The following is a 19,797-nucleotide window of genomic DNA, read 5'->3' on the forward strand; positions in this document are numbered from 1 at the left end:
ATTAGCAAGCTTTGTCAGCCATAGACCTTCAGTTTTTGCTTGTACTTCGAAGAAGTAGATTCCAAACAGTAGAGGTCCCAGGACTGATCCCTGTGGAATACCACTGGTTATAGGTCTGCTGTTGAAGGTGGAGTCCCCTGTTTTGACTCATCATCATCAGCCCTCTTTTTCCCATTTTTCTACATGGGGTCCGGGTATCGTGTTAACTGTTGCCAACTCTCTCAATTCAGTGCCACACTCCTGCCTTCTTCAACATTCATGCCCGACTGTCACAGCTCTTCTTTCACACAATCCATCCACCTCTTTGCTGGACATCCTCGCTTCCTCTTACCTTCTTCCTGTCCTTCCCAAGTCTTCCTCATCAGATTGTCTTCTGCTTTTCTGCACGTGTCCAAACCACCGTAATCTGTTCTCTTTGATCTTTTCTGCAATTAGGGGCTACTTTGGCTTCTGCTCTTATGTCCTCATTTCTTCGTCTGTCCCACAATGTGCATCCTACCACCCTTCTCAGGCACTTCATTTCCATCACCTCTAGTTTCTTCAGCTGTTCTGCCTTTACTGCCCAGGTTTCTGTACCATACAGTAGTACTGGTCGCACCACTGTCTTGTACACCTAACTTTTCAGCTTCTTTGACATTCTTCTGTCATAGACTACACCTGATAGTCTATGCCAGTTGGCTGCAGCCCCTCTGATACTAGCTTTGAGCTCTTCATTCAGACTTCCATTTTTCTTAACCACCCCTCCTAGATACTTGAAGCTGTTTACCTGTTCCACTATCTTCCCTTCTATCTCTATTCTCAGCTTCTTCTGATTTCCCCAATTTGCTGCCATTACCACTGGCTTATCTGTGATTAGTTTCATCCCATGTGCCTTTAGTTTTGCATTCCATTCTCCTGTCCTTTGCTGAAGTTCTTGCTCAGAGTCTGCCTGTAATGCCACATCGTCTGCATACATTAACTTTGTTGATATGTCCCCTCTGACCTGTTTGCTAATGTAGTCCATCACCAGTATGAACAGCAGTGGGCTCAGAGCTGAACCCTGGTGTGCACCCTCTCCCACTGGGAACCCCTCTGTGAGGCCAAACACTGTTCATACTTGAGTCATTGGATCCTTGTACATAGCCTGCATTAATTCTACCAATGTTTCGGGGACTTCAAACCACTGCTGTACTGCTCAGATCAGCTTTCTTGGGACCTTGTCATATGCTTTCTCCAAGTCTAGGAATGCCCAGTTGAACTCTCTCCTTATCTCTAGCTTCTTCTCAAGTAACTGTCTCACTGCAAACATCTGGTCAGTTGTGTTGCATCCAGATCTGAATCCGAACTGATCATCTTCCATCTTGCATTCTACTGCTCTGCATATCCATTTATCTGTCACCCTCTCCAGAACTTTCATGCAGTGTGATAGAGTTTGATGCCTCTGTACTGCCCATAGTTGTGGCTGTCCCCTTTGTTCTTGTACACAGGCACTAGTATGCTTATTCTTCAGTCATCTGAAATACGCCTTTCTCTCCACACTGCTATGAGTACCCTTAGGAGCCGTTTCTCCCCTATCTCACCCAGCATCTTTGTCATATCTGCTGTAACCTCATCTGAGCCTGCTGCTTTCCCTGACTTCATTTTCCTTAGTGCTGTTCTTACTTCTTGTAGGGTGGGCTCCTCTTCTTCTTTCATTGCAGGCTCTTTCTGGGGCAAAACAGCTTCTGTGGGGTTTTCTTAATTCAGAAGCTGCTGGAAATACTCCTTCCATCTGCCTTTGATGTCCTGTGGACTGGTGAGCAGGTTGTTGCTGGCATCCCTTATGAATGGTGTCTGACTATCTTCTTTATCTTTCTATCTTTGCCTTGCAATTTGATATAGTTTCTTTGTGTCACTTACTGAGTCACTTTCCAGAAGTTGGTAGATAGAGTGCCTCCAATGCCCTATTTGTTCCTATTGCAACTTCTTTCTTATTAGCCAACCAGTAGTCCTTCCTAGCTTGGTCAATTTTTTCTGTCTCCCACTACTTCCTGTACCCTTCTTTTTTTTTATGACTTCCTGGACTTCTGCATTCCATCACCAGCTTTCCTTATGTACCTTATTTTCATACCTGGCTCAGCCACATATCTTTTCTGTAGTCTTAACACATGCTGTTCTTAGTTACTGCCATTCTTGTTCAACTCCACTTATTTCCTCCTCTTCTTGGGGTGCTAGAGCCCTGAAGTAATTCATTGAACTGCAATACTTTCTCTCCAGTCAACTTCCAGGTCTTCAGCCTAGTTTCTGTTGACCATTGAGCCTTCTCTGACCACTGCTTGCAGCTGAGTGTGGCAGCTAGTGGTTTATGCTGTGGGCTGACTGTTTCGCTGTGGATGACTTTGCAATCATGGATTCTACCCCAATGCTTTTTCCTTACTAGGAAGAAGTCTGCCTGAGTTGCATGTTGGCTACTCTTGTATGTGATCTTGTGACTGTCTCTCTTTCTGAACCATGTGTTGGCTACTATTAAGCCATTTGCCAGACAGAAGTCTAGAATGGCTTCTCCTTCTTTATTCCTGTTGCTCCACCCATGTCGACCCAGGCAGTCCTCATATCCTGTTCTGTCTGTCCCGATATGTGCATTCAAGTCACCCATTATCAACACCAACTCATGTTGTCCTGCTTTATCTAGCAGATTCTGTAACTGCTGTCTGAATGCACTCTTTTCCTCACTATCACAACCCTGTTGTGGTGCATAGGTTGAGATTATGAATACTTCCCAATCATTACATTGGAGTCTGATTGCCATGAATCTGTCATTAATTCTGATGATATCCCTCAATGCCTTCTGAAGCCTCTGCTTCACCACAATTCCTACACCATTTCTAGCATGTCCCCCTCCTGAGTAGTAGAGTATGGATCCCAAGCTAAGTGTCTTTGCTGCACTGCCCTTCCATCTTGTCTCTTGTATACATAGGATATCCAGCCTTCTCCGTATTATCATGTCATCCATTTCCAAGCTGTGTCCTGTTAGTGAATCTACATTAAGTGTAGCAATTCTCAGTTCATATATGGCAGGTTGGTTGGTTTAACGTCCAGGCTTTGCTCAACAGAGCTATCCCAAGTAACCCAGGCTGGGGAACTAGACACCGTCCAGCCACTAGCTTATTGACCCAGGGCTGCTGGGCTTTTATGGCGGGCACACACAGGCCAAAAGGGGCACATATACCCCTCTCACCTTTAGCATGGGTCCTGGGCATAGGTCGGAGTAGGCCGTGTCCTCAACCCATTTATCACCGGTAACTACCCATGCCCATTTTGGCGATATTGGTCAACATGACCGAATCACTAGAGCCATATTTTACACTGAGTGGCTAGCCCTGCCACGGCGTGGAGTCTGTGATTCATGTTCTCCTATCTTGAGGATACTGCGCACCACAGTAGATGCCCAAAGCGGTTGGTCTGTACAACTCTTCCCCCTATAGAGCATCATGTAGAGTCTGTGCTGCTGCCCACAGCTCCATTCATTGGTGAGTCTGAGATGGAAACACTCAGCATTTTTTTCGGACATGGGAGGAACCCCCACAGAAGACACAGGGAGGACATGTAAACTTGAAACAGGCATTGGTTTGAAGTCAGGATCAAACCTTGTACCTTGTGCATGGGAGGCAAAGACCATAACCATTATGCCAGCTAATCTCATTGTCTTTTGACTATATGAATTCTAATAGTGAGCCAGTTAGCAACCCATCTAACGATATAAGGGCTGATGCCTAGTTGGGTAAGTTTGTCAATGATGCCTGAGTGGGGTATAGTGTCAAATGCCTTGGCGAAGTCCAGGTAGGCTGTATGCACAGATTTCCCTTCGTCCATGGCCTTGGAGACTGTCTCAAAGTAGTCCAACAGGTTTAACAGGCATGATCTCCCTTTAACAAATCCAATCTGAGTAGGGTCAAATGTTTGGAGATTACCTATACCTTTGTTGATAAGGTCCATGATGATTCACTCCATGGCCTTGCAGATAAGGCTAGTCAGTCTAATAGGTCTATAGTTCCTGGGGTCAGTGAAACCACCACCTTTGTGCAAAGGAATAATGGTGGCTGTTTTCCATTCAGCTGGTATGAAGCCAGTGCTTAGACTATGACTGAAAAGAATACCCAATGGTGTTGCAAATTCATGTTGGAGCCCATGTAGGACACAGCCTGGGATGTTATCAGGTCCCATAGATGCTGTGGTTTTGGCCTTGGAGAGGGCATTTATGACCTGCTCTTTAGAGATACAAGGTAGGGGACAGGTGGTAGGGATGTCATGGGGTACATGTGGTGGGGACAGGATTGTGAAGTTTTCATAGAACCTGTCGGCCAGCAGGTTAGCTATGTCCACAGGCTCAATATATGTGGTATCATTAACTACCAGTTCGGCACAAATCTGGGCCTTTCCTTTTAGGTTATGGATGTAACTATAGAATGCCTTGTGGTTGTCCTTTGTTGAGGAAGCTAATTTGGACTCGTAGTTTGCTTTGGAGGACTTCACAAGAAGTCTCATATGCTTGTTTAAGCTGACGTGGGAGTGTTTCCAGTTTAGGATGGCTAGCTCCCTCTTACTGTTAGACAGCAATTTCTTCTTATTATCGTAAAGCCTGTTTACGGCAGTTGTCCAATTGGCAGGTTTGCTTTTCCTTGAGGAGCTTGTTTTGGTCCTATCATCAGGTATGGCCGACTCAATGCAGATATATAGGTGTTCATATAAAGCATTGGTGTAGAGCTAGACATAGTTGCTAGTTCCAGCTGAGGAAGCAGTGACATTAAAAAGATTATAATCTGCTTTGGAGAAGTTTTTTAATTTAGTTGCTGCTGGGGGGGGGGGTCAGGTGTGATACTTAGTTCGAATGAGACCGATTTGTGGTCAGATCTCAGCAGGGAGGACCTCACAGTGGGATTTTCTTTTGTAGTCCAAGAGGAATTGATTCTGCAAGAGTCGTCTCTCAGTGCAGTGACAGTTTTAACATCTCTGCAGTAATGTGGGGGGAGGGGGCTGTCACTTCTTCTTGGACTGCAAAAGAAAACCCTGAACAAAGGCCTGTGATTTAGCTTCTTTTCTGGCTGTAGCTGGATAACATCTCAGTATAGTACAAAACAAGCTCTGAGCTAAACATAAATGAGGGTGATTAGAGACAGAAAAGAAGCAGTCTTTTTACAGAAGGTAAAGAAGATAGCAGTAACCTGCACAAATCCCATTATATGTTAACAACATGGGAATTCACAGTTACTCCCTTATGTCTGGCATGAGTCATACAAAGCATTATGGGAAAGAGAAAGGGTTGAGGGAGAACAAGATCACGTTGATACATCAAGCCCCATTGGTAGCCATGTTGGGGTAAATGGCTTAAAATTACAAATAAAGCACTTAGACTGATTTTGAGGTGTTAAAATAGGTCAGGAAACAAAGACAGAGTGAAAATAAAACAGATTTTTTTTTTAGTTTTAGGGTAAAGTTTTCCTTTAACAGCTTGGGTGCATGGAAGATGCTCTGAATCTTTGGAAGCTGGCGGGCTGTTATATCCTTGGCAGAATATGATCCATATAGCTTAGGCTACTGCAGCAGTGATCATTCAAACTTCTACCGTTAATTGGAATTTGCGGGAACAACATATACAGAATAATGATCAGGGGGTGGGTTAAGGCAAGGCAGGAACTAAGGAACTTATGTAAGGTTGAAGTGAATGAAAACTGTTTAAATGAAAGCATATGCATACTGCATCCTGCATGACAATAAGAATGTATGTTTTTATTATGGCTTGTTTACTTTACTATTAATGTATGTATACTCATGTTACTGATTAAAATATGTTGACTTAAAACATTCTAGAAAATGCACCTTTACTGTATTTTTTTTTAACTTTTGTGTTGCCGGCAGCAGAGAAAACCAGTAACAAAGATGTACTCATGCTTGCCCTCTTTATAATGATTGTATATTGTAAAATGTAATGGTGTGGGGGTGGAGAACACAATGATGTGACGTTTGCTTCAGAGGCTCCATTAATCATTGTTTTCTTTTTCATTTAGCACTGGCTAGAGCCCAACAAGTCCATTGTTAAGCAGATGAAATGTAAGTGTTGCTATCCCTTTATAATTTGTTGGAATAATACCTTGCTGTTGTGGATTTATTCTTAATGTAGCTGCTGGAACTTATTTCCTGTATTCAGGATGAAGACTGATGATTTCTCTTCAGTCCTGGTTTGCAGAGTGTATTAGAATGGTACAATGAAACTTTGCTCCTTGGTAAAATGGAAATACTATCAGAGTTTCTGTGGATTCCCAGCTTTGTTTTCTCATTTCTATCATACTTGGCTTTTGTGGCCTTAAAGTGGTGTACTTTGCATTTAAAAGAATGACAATTGTTTGGCAATTAACCCCCCATGATTAAGAATCTGAGCAGGTAATGAGCTGCTTCCTGTAGTCAGAGGTAAAATGTTTGATCTCTTCCACCTTTTTTTGCCTACTCTGTGACTTTGAGCAAGTCACTTAAAGGGAAAATTCCACCTTCCCCCACAGTTTGACTCAGTTCTTAGGATGCTTTTTCCCTACAATATGATTCCAGTACTGTGTAGGTACCTGAAACCTGCTTGTACTTTATAAAACGTTCATTTCCTCAGTTTGGTATCAAAGGAAGTGAAAGACCACCCACTTTTTTTAAGCTTAACTTCTCACGTAAGTTGCATAGGAGTTTGTCTACACCTGCATGGCATACCACAGACACAGAGAATTTGTAGTCAGGAGCTCAGGCTGCTGTAAACAATCAGAGAGGTGTGAAAGTGTTTTCCTAGTTTTTATTGCAGAGAGGAAGACAACTTCCACTGATTCATATCTGCTTCCAATAGCCATGCCTTTCACAGTGAAACAGAACAATTAGACCAGTCAATGGTTCAAAGGCAGTTGCCCCCTTTTTTGACAAATTAACATAAGCAGCATCTTCTTCTTTTTCTTTTTCTTTCGGCTTTTCCCGGTAGGGGTCGCCACAGCGGATCACCTTGTCTGCTCATGATTGGCAGTGGAATTTTACAGTGTCGAGTTGCCAGCCCGGCGCCCAACCTTCCACAGAAGGCACACACACGCTCACACCTAGGGCCAATTTAGAGTGTCCAATCCACCTGCAGCATGTCTTTGGGATGTGGGAGGAAACCGGAGCACCCTGAGGAAACCCACGAGACCACAGGGAGGACATGCAGACTCTGCACAGAAGGCACCCCAGCCGAGGATCGAACCGGAGAACCTCTTGCTGTGAGGCGGCAATGCTAACCACTGCACCACAGTATTGAAATGCTAAGCTTTAAACTTTAAATGTTTGTTGCTTATATACATTTTAAGAATATTGGAATGTAATATCAAAGATGTCAGTGATATTTAGAGAAAAGTCAGAAAATATTTTTTTCTTGTAAAGTATCAGCACATTTTACCAAAGTGTAGGGGGAGGGCTGTCAATTCATCTTGGACTACAAAAAGCTACTTTGAACAAAGGCCTGCGATTTAGAAACTGTTTTGGTTGCAGCTGCATAATTCCTTAATATACTATAAAATAAGCCAACCCAGCCACTGGGGATGCACAAGCCAGTGCATTTCTTTGTGCCGGTCCCAAGCCCGAATAAATGGGGAGGGCTGCGTCAGGAAGGGCATCCGGCGTAAAATTTTGCCAAACCATACATGCAGAAAACAGTACAGAAATTCATACCGGATTGGTCAAGGCCCGGGTTAACAACGACCGCCACCAGTACTGTTTGCCAACAGGGTGCTGGCGGAAATTGGGCTACTGTTGGCCGAAGGAGGAGAAGAGGCGGAAGGTATGCTCGAAGGCAGGTAAAGGCTAGGTCTGTGATAGTGAGGGTCGGAACTTTGAATGTTGGCAGTATGACTGGTGTAGGGAGAGAGCTAGCTGATATGATGGACCGAAGGATGGTTGGTATATTGTGTGTGCAAGAGACCAGATGGAAGGGGAGCAAGGCTAGGTGTACTGGAGGCGGTTTCAAATTGTTTTATCATGGTGTGGATGGGAGGAGAAATGGCATAGGCATTATCCTGAAGGAACAGTATGCTAAGAGTGTTTTGGAGGTGAAAAGAGAGTTGGATAGAGTGATGTTTATGAAGCTGGAAATTGATGGTGTAATGATGAATGTTGTTAGTCCGTATGCTCCACAAGTTGGGTGTTCGATGGATGAGAAAGAAAATTTTTGGAGTGAGTTAGATGAAGTGGTGATGAATGTACCCAAGGGTGAGAGACTGGCGATTGGAGCAGATTTCAGTGGGCATGTAGGTGAGGGGAACAGAGGGGATGAGGAAGTGATGGGTAGGTATAGTGTTAAGCAAAGGAATGTAGAAGGTCAGATGGTAGTGGATTTTGCGAAAAGGATGGACATGGCTGTGATGAATACATATTTTAACCAGAGGGAGGAAGATGCACACAGGTGGATTATATCTTATGTAGAAGGGCCAATCTGAAGGAGATTGGAGACTGTAAAGTGGTGGCAGGGGAAAGTGTAGTTAGGAAGCATAGGATGGTGGTTTGTAGGATGATATTGGTGATCAAGAAGAGGAGGATGAGTGTGAGGGCAGCACCAAGGATCAAATGGTGGAAATTGAAAAAGGGTAATTGCGAGGTGATGTTCAGGGAAGAGTTAAGACAGGCACTGGGTGGCAGTGAAGAGTTACCGAATAGCTGGGTAACTACAGCAGAGCTAGTAAGAGAGATGGCTGGAAAGGTGCTTGGTGTGACAACTGGAGAGGAAGGAGGACAAGGAGACCTGGTGGTGGAATGAAGAAGTACAGGAGAGTATACAGAGAAAGAGGTTGGCGAAGAAGAAGTGGGATTGTCAAAGAGATGAAGAAAGTAGACAAGAGTATAAGGAGATGAGGTGCATGACAAAGAGAGAGGTGGCGAAGGCTAAGGATAAGGCGTATGAAGAGTTGAATAAAAGGTTGGACACTAAGGAGGGAGAAAATGACCTGTACCAATTGGCTAGACAGAGGGACCGAGCCAGTAAAGATGTGCAGCAGGTAAGGGTGATAAAGGATAATGAGGGAAAATTACTCACAAGCAAGGAGAGTGTGTTGAGCAGATGGAAAGAGTACTTTGAGGGGGTGATGAATGAAGAGAATGAGAGGGAGAGAAGGTTGGATGATGTGCAGATAGTGAATCATGAAGTGTAATGGATTAGCAAGGAGGAAGTAAGGATAGCTATGAAGAGGATGAAGAACGGAAAGGCTGTTGGTCCTGATGACATACCTGTGGAAGCATGGAGGTGTTTAGGTGAAATGGCAGTGGAGTTTTTAACTAGATTGTTTAATGAAATCTTGGAAAGTGAAAGGATGCCTGAGGAATGGAAAAAAAGTGTTTTGGTACCAATTTTTAAGAATAAGAGTGATGTGCAGAGCTGTAGTAACTACAGAGGGATTAAACTGATCAGTCACAGCATGAAGTTATGGGAAAGAGTAGTGGAAGCTAGGTTAAGAAGGGAGGTGATGATTAGTGATCAGCAGTATGGTTTCATGCCAGGAAAGAGCACTACAGATGCAATGTTTGCTCTGAGAGTGTTGATGGAGAAGTACAGAGAAGGTCAGAAGGAGTTGCATTGTGTGTTTGTGGATTTAGAGAAAGCATATGACAGGGTGCCTAGAGAGGAATTGTGGTATTGTATGAGGAAGTCGGGAGTGTCAGAGAAGTATGTAAGAGTGGTACAGGATATGTATGAGGGTAGTGTGACAGTGGTGAGGTCTGCAGTGGGAGTGACAGATGCGTTTAAGATGGAGGTGGGATTACATCAAGGATCAGCTCTGAGCCCTTTCTTATTTGCAATGGTGATGGACAGGTTGACAGACGAGATCAGACAGGAGTCCCCGTGGGCTATGATGTTTGCAGATGACATTGTGATCTGTAGTGAGAGTAGGGAACAGGTGGAGGAGACCCTGGAGAGGTGGAGATATGCTCTAGAGAGAGGAGGAATGAAGGTCAGCAGGACTAAGACAGAATATATGTGTGTGAATGAGAGGGAGGATAGAGGAATGGTGAGGATGCATGGAGTAGAGGTGGCGAAGGTGAATGAGTTTAAGTACTTGGGATCAACAGTTCAGAGTAATGGTGAGTGTGGAAGAGAGGTGAAGAAGAGAGTACAGGCAGGATGGAGTGGGTGGAGAAGAGTGTCAGGAGTGATTTGTGACAGCCGAGTACCAGTAAGAGTGAAAGGGAAGGTCTACAAGAGGGCAGTGAGATCAGCTATGTTATATGCATTGGAGACATTGGCATTGACAAAAAGGCAGGAGTCAGAGCTTGACGTGGCAGAGTTGAAGATGTTAAGATTTGCACTGGGTGTGATGAGGATGGACAGGATTAGGAATAAGTATATTAGAGGGTCAGCTCAGGTTGGAAGGTTTGGAGACAAAGCCAGAGAGGCAAGATTACGTTGGTTTGGACATGTGCTGAGGAGGGATGTAGAGTATATTGGGAAAAGATGCTAAGGATGAAGCTGCCAGGTAACAGGAAAAGAGGAAGGCCTAAGATAAGGTTTATGGATGTGGTGAGAGAGGACATGCAGGTGGTTGGTGTGACAGAGCAAGATGCAGAGGACAGGAAGAAATGGAAACAGTTGATCTGCTGTGGCGACCCCTAACGGGAGCAGCCGAAGGAAGAAGAAGACTATAAAATAAGCTGTGAGACACACACAAATGAAGCTCATTCAAGAAATAAAAGAAGCAAACCTGTTACAGACAGTATATAGGATGACAGTGACTGACATTAATCCCATTATATGTCAGTGGGATGGGAATACACCACTACTTCCTTATGTCTAGCATGATTCATATAAAGCAGACTTGAAATGGATTATGATAATGAGAAATGTTTGAAGAAAAATAAGTTCATGTTGATATGTCAAGCCCCATTGACAGCCATTTTGCAGCAAACATACTAAAATTCTATAAGAATCAGTGAGAGTGATTTTGAGGTGTTAAAATAACTCAGAAAACAGAGATGGAGTGAAAAAAATGTTTTTTTTCAGTTCTAAGGCAGTTTTTCTTTAACCAGACAATACGTTGAAGTCACTCTTGAAAAGGGGGCATATGTCCATTAGGCTTACATAGTTAACAAATTTATGAAGTAAAAAGAAAATACAGAATGAAAATACAAAATTTTGCATTTAATTCCCATGTCTGTAATATTTGTTCTTCTGATTCTCAGCCTCACACAACCAGATCTTTGAGATACAGTATAGCCAGCGGAGAAAATGACTCTGTCCTGAGATCTTAGTGTCTTCCTGTGAATCCTCCACTGCACTCAGACATCTGCCCTGATTACATCTTCCTGTTCTTCCTCAGCTGATGTCATGTTAGAAAGGAGGTGAAGAACTGCTATTGTAGTGGTGTACAACGTTAGGCTAGATAAGGCTTGACCAGACAGAAGTCAGTATCAAGAAATCCTACCAGACACTGAGGATAGGTTTAAACAAGCTTTACTTAAGACAGCTGCACATTAGTAATTCACAGAATACAGGTTACTACCAGCTTGTAACTAGTGGTGGAAGAAATGATGAAACTGGGATAAATGAATGAGTTCAAAACCTGAATGAAGATGCTAGCACAAGATTAGATCCAAGTGTTATCATTTCAGTTGCTTTGCATAATTTTCAACCTGATGAGATCAGATGCTGAATGGTGATGCTTGTATAAATCACCTTTACCAGGTGAGTAAAACTACATTATGACAAACATCAACCTGCAGCTGGAAGTTCTTATCTTGAGAATTATCCATAAAAAAAGATTTTCCTGCAGACAGAAGATCTTCTCAGACTGTTTTTGACCAAACTACAATACTACCAGTTGCAACCTACTCCATTCACTGTCATTGAGCTATTGCTCACTCCACTCCAGTACCCAACCCCCAATTCCCACCCCCACCTCCTCTACATTTATTCAAACTTTAGCTCCACTCTTACAAAATACTAGCAATCCACAACAGTTTCCTTCCTTCAAAGCCTAACCAACCATTTCCTTATTACTGTAATGACAATACCAGTACTCTTCACCATCTAAGTATTCTCTGCACCCTAAACTCACCACTTTCTACAATGATACAGTATCTCACTATAACCTCCCTCATGTTCCTATAGTTAGAGGTACAGTGTTTGATTTCTTCCACGTCTTTTTACCTACTGTGTGACTTTGAGCAAATCATTTAAGCAGACAGTACTTCAAAGTTACTCTTGAAAAGGGGCATATGTCCATTGTGCTTACATAGTTAATACATCTCATATAACCTAACTTCAACCATCACAACTATTCTCACCCCCACTCTACTACTCTGTCATCCTCCTTTCACATCCACCTGTCTTTTTACTTACTCCGTCTCTCCATCCTGTCCACTTCCCTCTTCTACTAATCCTCATTGTCCTACCATTGATCCCTCCTGTCTACTTCCTTCTCTTCCTAATCCTTATAAACCTACCATTGAACCAGGCGAGACATTCAGGTGCTCTTGCAGCCTACCTTAATATCATCCCACCAGTTATATCTGCAACAATGTCCACCGACTTTGCTGATTCCTGCAACAGGACTCATATAGCCTATCGCTTAGCTATTACACTTCCTAAACGTGTGAAAAGTTTAAGTACCTGGTCTCTAAGTAATTCCTATATCTGCTCTGCACCCAGTGCATGAAGTGTCCTATATACATTTTCCTAGCTGAAAACTACTCATATGGAATGTTCTCATGTATATACTCTGTATTGCTTGTGTAATATCTTTTTTTTTCAGAATGATTACTTGTGTACTTTTTTTTCACTAATTGTATAAACTGCCAATAATATGTACTAAATGTCTTTATTAATGTAAATTTTGTATTGTATATGAAATGTCTTATATGTGGAGCTTTTCTCCCCAGGTCTCCACTGAAAATGGGCACTTCTGGCCCAGCTGAACCACCCGGTAAACAAATGCAAATAAATAAATAAAATAAATGAATAAATAATAAATTTTACACCTAGTCTACATTTTATCAAACACAACTCCCTGACAACTTTATTTATTGCCAAAAGACACATGATTATAGTGTATCACTTACCCCCCCCCCCAGCTTTAACAATCTTAAAGCTGATAGAGTAAACAAAAAAAGCAGAAGAAATAGCAATACAGTATCACAGTAGTATAAACCTGTTACCTTTTCCATCTACCGTACCCTTCCTCCACTATGCCGAACTACTTCTAAGTCACCTAAAATTAATGCACATAAAACAATATGTATGGCAGCATTTATATCCCACCTGGGAACAATTTAAGCACATTGGAGGGCATCTTATTCTGGCTATCCCACAATGCACACACACAGACAATTATACTTTGTGATATTAACATAGCCTGATCAGTTCTCACCTCTGAGATAACCTTTTTGGTATAAACCTGTACAGTGCTTCCCAACTTATCACTGATCTTACCGGAGTAAACCTTAAAATGGTAAAATTACCACCTTGAATTGGTTATTAGCAAGGCACCCTAACAATATAAGCTCCCACATCAACTTAGCAAGCACACTTAGTGACCAGCTGCCTAAATATTCTGAGAAGAAATAGCCAGGAAATTGTTATGGCTAGGCTTGTATAGGCCCTAGGGCCGATAGCCTAGTACCAACCTATGAACCTAAGAAGAGAATGCCATACATCTCCCAGGAAACATCCATATAAATCGTCTTGCAACATGTACGACTCTGTCCTGGAACTGTACCATCTCACAACTGGAACATCCTAAAAATCTTGCTACTAGATGATGTTTTTGTCTGTTTTAATAATATATTTGTGGGACAACTAAACAACATGGTTCCCTTTAGGCTTAAAAGAATGCAAAACTGGTTCTTGGCTTACTCCTACCACCAGGAAATTAATGAGGAGTAGAGATAAAACCCGGAGGTTATGGTTCAATAATAAAACAGAATTCAGTCTTCAACAATATAAATACATATGAAATAAAGCCAAATGCCAGATTAAACTTGACAAGAAGCTGTATTACTCCAATTTGCAGTAGCAGACTTTACAAATATTCTAGACAATTCTGGGTCACCGTATTTAAATACTGCACCTTGGCTGAAATGGTCAACCAAATCCCAGACCCCACTGTTTGCCGGAAGAAACAGCTAACATTTTCAGTGATCACTTTCTCTCTAGCATCACTAAACTACTTCACAACCAAACTCAAAGTAAATCATCCTCCTCTAATAATCTGTGTCCCTCCTCCCAGTTCCATTAATATTCACTTTTTCTCCTTCAACCAGTATCCACCACAACAATCAAGAAATACCTCAAGCAAATTAAACTGAGAATATTAGTTCTAATTTAAATTCCTAGTGATTTTCTAAAAATAACAGCCAGCTCAATTTCCTTTACCGTATCCATTCTCATAAATAGGTCTGTACAGGAATCACATGCCCCAACCATCTGGAAAATATCTCACATCATCCCACTTCACAAGAGAGGTAAGACCAATGATATAGCCAGCTTCAGACCTATTGCCATTATCTTCCCTCTTTCACAAATCCTTGAAAAATGCATTTATAATCAATTAATGACTAATTTACAAACAAACAACCTCCTTACCTCCATCTAACATGATTTCAGACCAGGACAAAGCACTGCCACAGCTCTCCTGAACTTCACCAACATTATTAATCTTGTCAAAGACAAAGGCCAACTGTTATTGCAGTATTTCTGTCCAAGGCCTTTGGTGTCATTTCCCATAGCCTACTTCTAAGACAACTCTCTTCACTTAGATTATCAAACACCTCCACCAACTGGTTCTTCATTTACCTTTACAATAGACTCCAGTCTGTTAAATGGATTAATTCCTACTCATCCTTCCTATCCATAAAAAAAATAAATAAATAAATAAAAAACAAGTATTCCCCAAGGTTCCTTACTAGGGCCACTGCTTTTCAGCATATTTACCAACAGCACACACTCCTGTAAATGTCAGGCATACCTTACACAATATGCAAATAACTCCACTTTAATCTGTATTGCTGGTAACACAATTACTCTACAGCACATCACTAAAAGTCATTTTTCATCAGTGAAAGCTGGTTTAGTAACTCCCAGCTTCTACTCAGACCAAAACGATAAAGCTGCTGTTATTCCTCCTAAAAGCCCTAATACACCTCAAACACAATTTCTCAACAGCAGCCTATGATAACACCCCTTATAGAATTTATCCCCTATATCAAGTTACTAGGCATAGCAATTGATGATAACCTGAAATTTGAATTACATGTACAACAGGTTATCAAAAAAACTCAACAACAATTAGAGACACTCTATAGAACAATAAATAAATAATAAATAAATACTAATTAACTGATTCATCCAGGAATCTCCTGGCCTCTACACTCCTACTTCCCACTTTACTATATGGCTTCCCAACACTGCTTAAACTTCAAGCTTCCATCCAAAGTAAACTTAACCAGTGCTACAATAAAGTAACAAAATTTGCCACTAAGTCATCAAATAGAACCCATCAATGCTTAGCCCTAAAAACAGTTTAAATTGCTTGAATTACCCAAGCAACTCGTTGACACCTAGTGCACAAATTAATATACAAACCAGAACAAATCAAAGCCCTACTAGACATATTACATACATACACCCCTGCTAGGCCATTTTGATCTGAAAACAAAATGCTCCACACTACCTACAAATCACACCAGTTAGCAGGATCCTATCCCTGTTCCAGTTATATATGCCAATCCTGGCACTCTATCCCCTTATCTCTTAAACATAGTAGCATCCTTTACATTTTCAAGACCAATATAAAAAAATATCTGTCTGACACTTGTACCTGTGCCTATACCTGCAAAGCCCTCAAAACGGATGCATGACCTGCTACTTACTGTAACTATGCCTTTCTTACTTTATTACAGGTAGTAATAATATTATAGCAATAACCCACGCCTGGGTGTGGGTAATGCTAAATTTACCCATGGTTGGCATGGTTTGGTCCCGAGGGCGAAGCCCGAGGGACCAAACAAAGCCAACCGTGGGTAAATTTAGCATTACCCACACCCAGAAGTGAGTTATTGCTATTATATGACATTATTTAAGAAAAGAAACTATTACTTTTCTTAAATAATGGCATAGTATAATGCCTGTTTACTGCCCTTCCGCAGATGTCTGGCATCCGGCAGTTCTGATGTACTGCGCCTGCTCAGTACATCAGAGTTGTGGGCAAAGCAACGGAGAAAGCAAGATCTCCGTTGCTTTTTTAGTGTTTCGCTATGTTAAATGAGTTTAACATAGCGAGACAGTTTTAAAATAAGCAACGGACATCTCCGTTGCTTATTTTAAAACTGTCTCGCTATGTTAAACTCATTTAACATAGCGAAACATAAAAAGCAACGGAGATCTTGCTTTCTCCATTGCTTTTTTTTAAAACACTGTGTCGCTATGTTAAATGGGTTTAACATAGCGAGGCAGCTTTAAAATAAGCAACGGAGATCTCCGTTGCTTATTTTAAATCTGTCTCGCTATGTTAAACCCATTTAACATAGCGAGACAGTGTTTTAAAAAAACGAGTTATACTAATGGAAAAGTCCGGCGACCGCACCTTTTTCCATTAGTATAACTCGATTTACAACGGGCACGCTGGCCAATCAGCGTGCACGTTTTGGGGGGATCATGGTATAATATAGTTTTTTTACTTTATTACAGGTAGTAATGGTGTAACATTGAAAGTACCTCTCACTTTAATGATATCATAGTACTAACGTATACTCTTCTACTTCTTCAGCCTACACTTACTACTATGTATGTCCTGTCTAGTGCCCTTTCATAACATTCTCATCTCTCTAATACTAATTGTCTCTCTCTCTCTCTCTCTCTCTCTCTCTCTATGTCCTTAATTTTCCCTCATGCACATTACTCATCCTTATCACATTCTAATGCTGCATTTTGGCATCAGAGTACTTTACTAGGTTCATAGGCGGTTACTAGGCTAATGACCCTAGAGCCATTACAAGCCTAGCATTGTAAAAAAACATGACCCTAGAGCCATTACAAGCCTAGCAATGTAAAAAAAAAACATGTACTATAATTGACTGTAGTTAGATGGTCGTTGTTAGCAGAGCTCTATGATCAGCACTGACTAACCCTGTTCGTAAGGGACATAGGTGCCACCCCCGGGTGAGTTTATGGTTGCCCATCCAGTTGTCAAAGTTGTGCTTAAGTAGGGTCATTGAGGGGCTCTGCTTCACATGAAGTGGGAGCTTATTTCAAATGAGTGGCAATCACTGGGAGATATATCTGTTTCTCAAAATCCAAAATGTTTTGTTAATGTCGCATACATACAGCTGCAGAGATTCCAACAAACTAGCTCCAGCAATCCAAAATTTGTTGATAAGCACTTTTGTTTTATTCATTAATAAAACTTCGTCAGATAAACATAAAATGGCCTGACAACATTTAAATGCACTTTTAAAATATCATATGACCAACATTTTCAAATCATGTGAGCAACTTAAAATCATGTAACAGCTGAACACCTGTGCAAATCCTAAGTAAGAGACAGTAAAAATCACCAAATTAAAACAATAAATATACACCATAGCAACCCAAATACATGTATAGATTGTTTTAAATCATTTTAAATCATTTAAAACTCGTCACTTAACTTGAATGCACACAAAACTGTAGTTAGAAACATATGATAAAAAATATTTAATCATAAATGAATAAATACATTTGTTTGTAAACAATATCAGCAGTGTCATCTTTGCAATGCTCTAATTTTTAAAAGGCAACTGACTGAAATCTGTTCATTTATACCTGGCCAAGGAATTTGCATTAAACATAAGTTGTCATTCTAGTTTAAACTGCTGAGGGTCACCATGTTCACCAAGTGTTACCTTTTCCATGACTGGGAACTAAAACTCATGATCTGGGCATTCTGTTGAGTGTGTTGCAGTAACACTATGAGGGCCAACACTACTGTTCAGGTTCCAGCTTTAAATGTATGGCTTTGTGGTAACTTGCAGTTTAATCAAGAGCAATCTGTTTCTACTTCCAGTATTACAGAATTTCTGGAACAATTTGATTATAAACTCATGAGGTATAAGAAACTACAATTAGAGAACACATTCTTGGCTGAATGTATAGAGAACATCGAGTTCTGAAAGGTTTACGCACCTGGCACTACCCGACTGAATATATTAAATATTCGCTGCTTCATCTGGAATTGTTACAGTTATTTGATTGACAAGGATGCAAATATATGCAGATGCTTATTAATTTTAATAACAAACTAATAGAAGAATTAGTGGGGGACATTAATATACTTAATGACTTCATTACCCGTCATCTGAGCTTTGAACAATATAAATTTGATTGTGGCAAAATCTTTAAGAGTATCAGTGATGAAATATTTAAAATAAAAAACAGGAAAATAAAAAAACTGGAAAGAGATAGGTTAGCCTATCTTAACCACACAGTATACCCTGACCCCCCGGATCCTCAGGCATGAGGTCATAGATTTGCGACCTATCAGGGTTCGACAGTTAAGGAACCCCCATGTGATTTCATGGAAGGTACTTCACCAGTGCATAACCATAACAATGTCACCAACAGTACCGAGAATCTCCCTTTAGAACCCCCTTTACCCCACCAATTGGAAGAATCCAGTTGAAGCAACATCACAACTATCAGAATCAGCGATTTCAGACAAAACCTCCCCAGAGAGATCAGACACGGAGGCAGAACCAGAAATTAAAAGGCAGCAACAGAATGTAAATTGTGCAAACTCCTTTTCGAGTTTCAGTGGTTCTTCATGTGTTTTGATTACTAACAGAAAGGGGAATTTCACAATATACGATTATTTTGCTTACTGTTTAACCACAGAGTCTGCAAACTTGTAAATAGTAATAAAAATAAAAAAGCAAGCCACCAAGGCAGTATTTGAGTGAAACACTAGTTTATTTAACATTAAACACTGTCAAAGTAAAACCAACTAAGCGCTTTCGCCAAGAAACATGAATTGGCTTCATCATAGTCACTCAGTTATGATGCAAGTTCCTTTATATACTCTAATTACTTAAACAACTATTCATGATTTTGCTTGCATCAATGAAATTGCCCTGGCTAAACTTAAAGGCATACTTCCCCTGAATATGTAATTTAAACAATAACATGATGTAAACCACAATAATAAGTACATTCAAGATAAAAATATTAGTAATAGTACTAATAATGAACATAATAATATAAAACCTACTTAAAAATAAACTTAAAAATTCAAAACATAGTTGATCTGTTTGTTGCAGTCAGATAAGTGTTTTCACAGTGCACTTAAAATTAAACCTCTGCTGCCCTTTGCTTCATAAAGGGAGCTATTGAACAATAATCATTTAAACCTGGCTTGCAGCAAGCATTTAGTCTCATTTGCCATTTAGTTTTTCTGGCTTCTAATTCTAATTCATCATCCCCACCCCTAGAATCACTCTGTACTCTATCAATGACAAAGAATAAACATCTCTTGTAGTTGGGACATCTAGAGTGTGAACATAAAAAGCATTGTTCATTTTTTTTATTTTTGTCTCTAAGGTGCTCCGTAATGCGACTTGTTAGAGCGCAGACTCACTTTTGTCCCTAATGAACATGCTAATATGGAAAAACTTTTAATGGATTTTAAAGTATTTATTAGAAAACTAAACTTGAGTTTTGTGTTTGACACCCCTACTAATATCTCAAATACTTTCAGGGTATGTAGAATGTTCAACCCTCCAGTTCACCCCACGATTCAGTGTTTTGAAAAGATATGTAAACTGAATTTT

The 19,797-nt window shown here is 40.8% G+C and overlaps 1 protein-coding gene across 1 annotated transcript in view; it reads left to right on the plus strand.

The window, feature by feature from the left end:
* FRMD3 (FERM domain containing 3) overlaps window positions 1-19,797 on the plus strand; it is a 1,518,736-nt gene that overhangs the window by 234,887 nt on the left and 1,264,052 nt on the right. The window contains exon 2 of the mRNA XM_044082188.1: window positions 6,024-6,066. Coding sequence (XP_043938123.1) covers window positions 6,024-6,066 — 43 coding nt within the window. The remainder of the gene's footprint in view (window positions 1-6,023; window positions 6,067-19,797) is intronic.

Source organism: Protopterus annectens, chromosome 9.part0, assembly GCF_019279795.1.
Source record: "Protopterus annectens isolate FY-2018-M chromosome 9.part0, PAN1.0, whole genome shotgun sequence".
Classification (NCBI taxonomy): Eukaryota; Metazoa; Chordata; order Ceratodontiformes; family Protopteridae; genus Protopterus; species Protopterus annectens.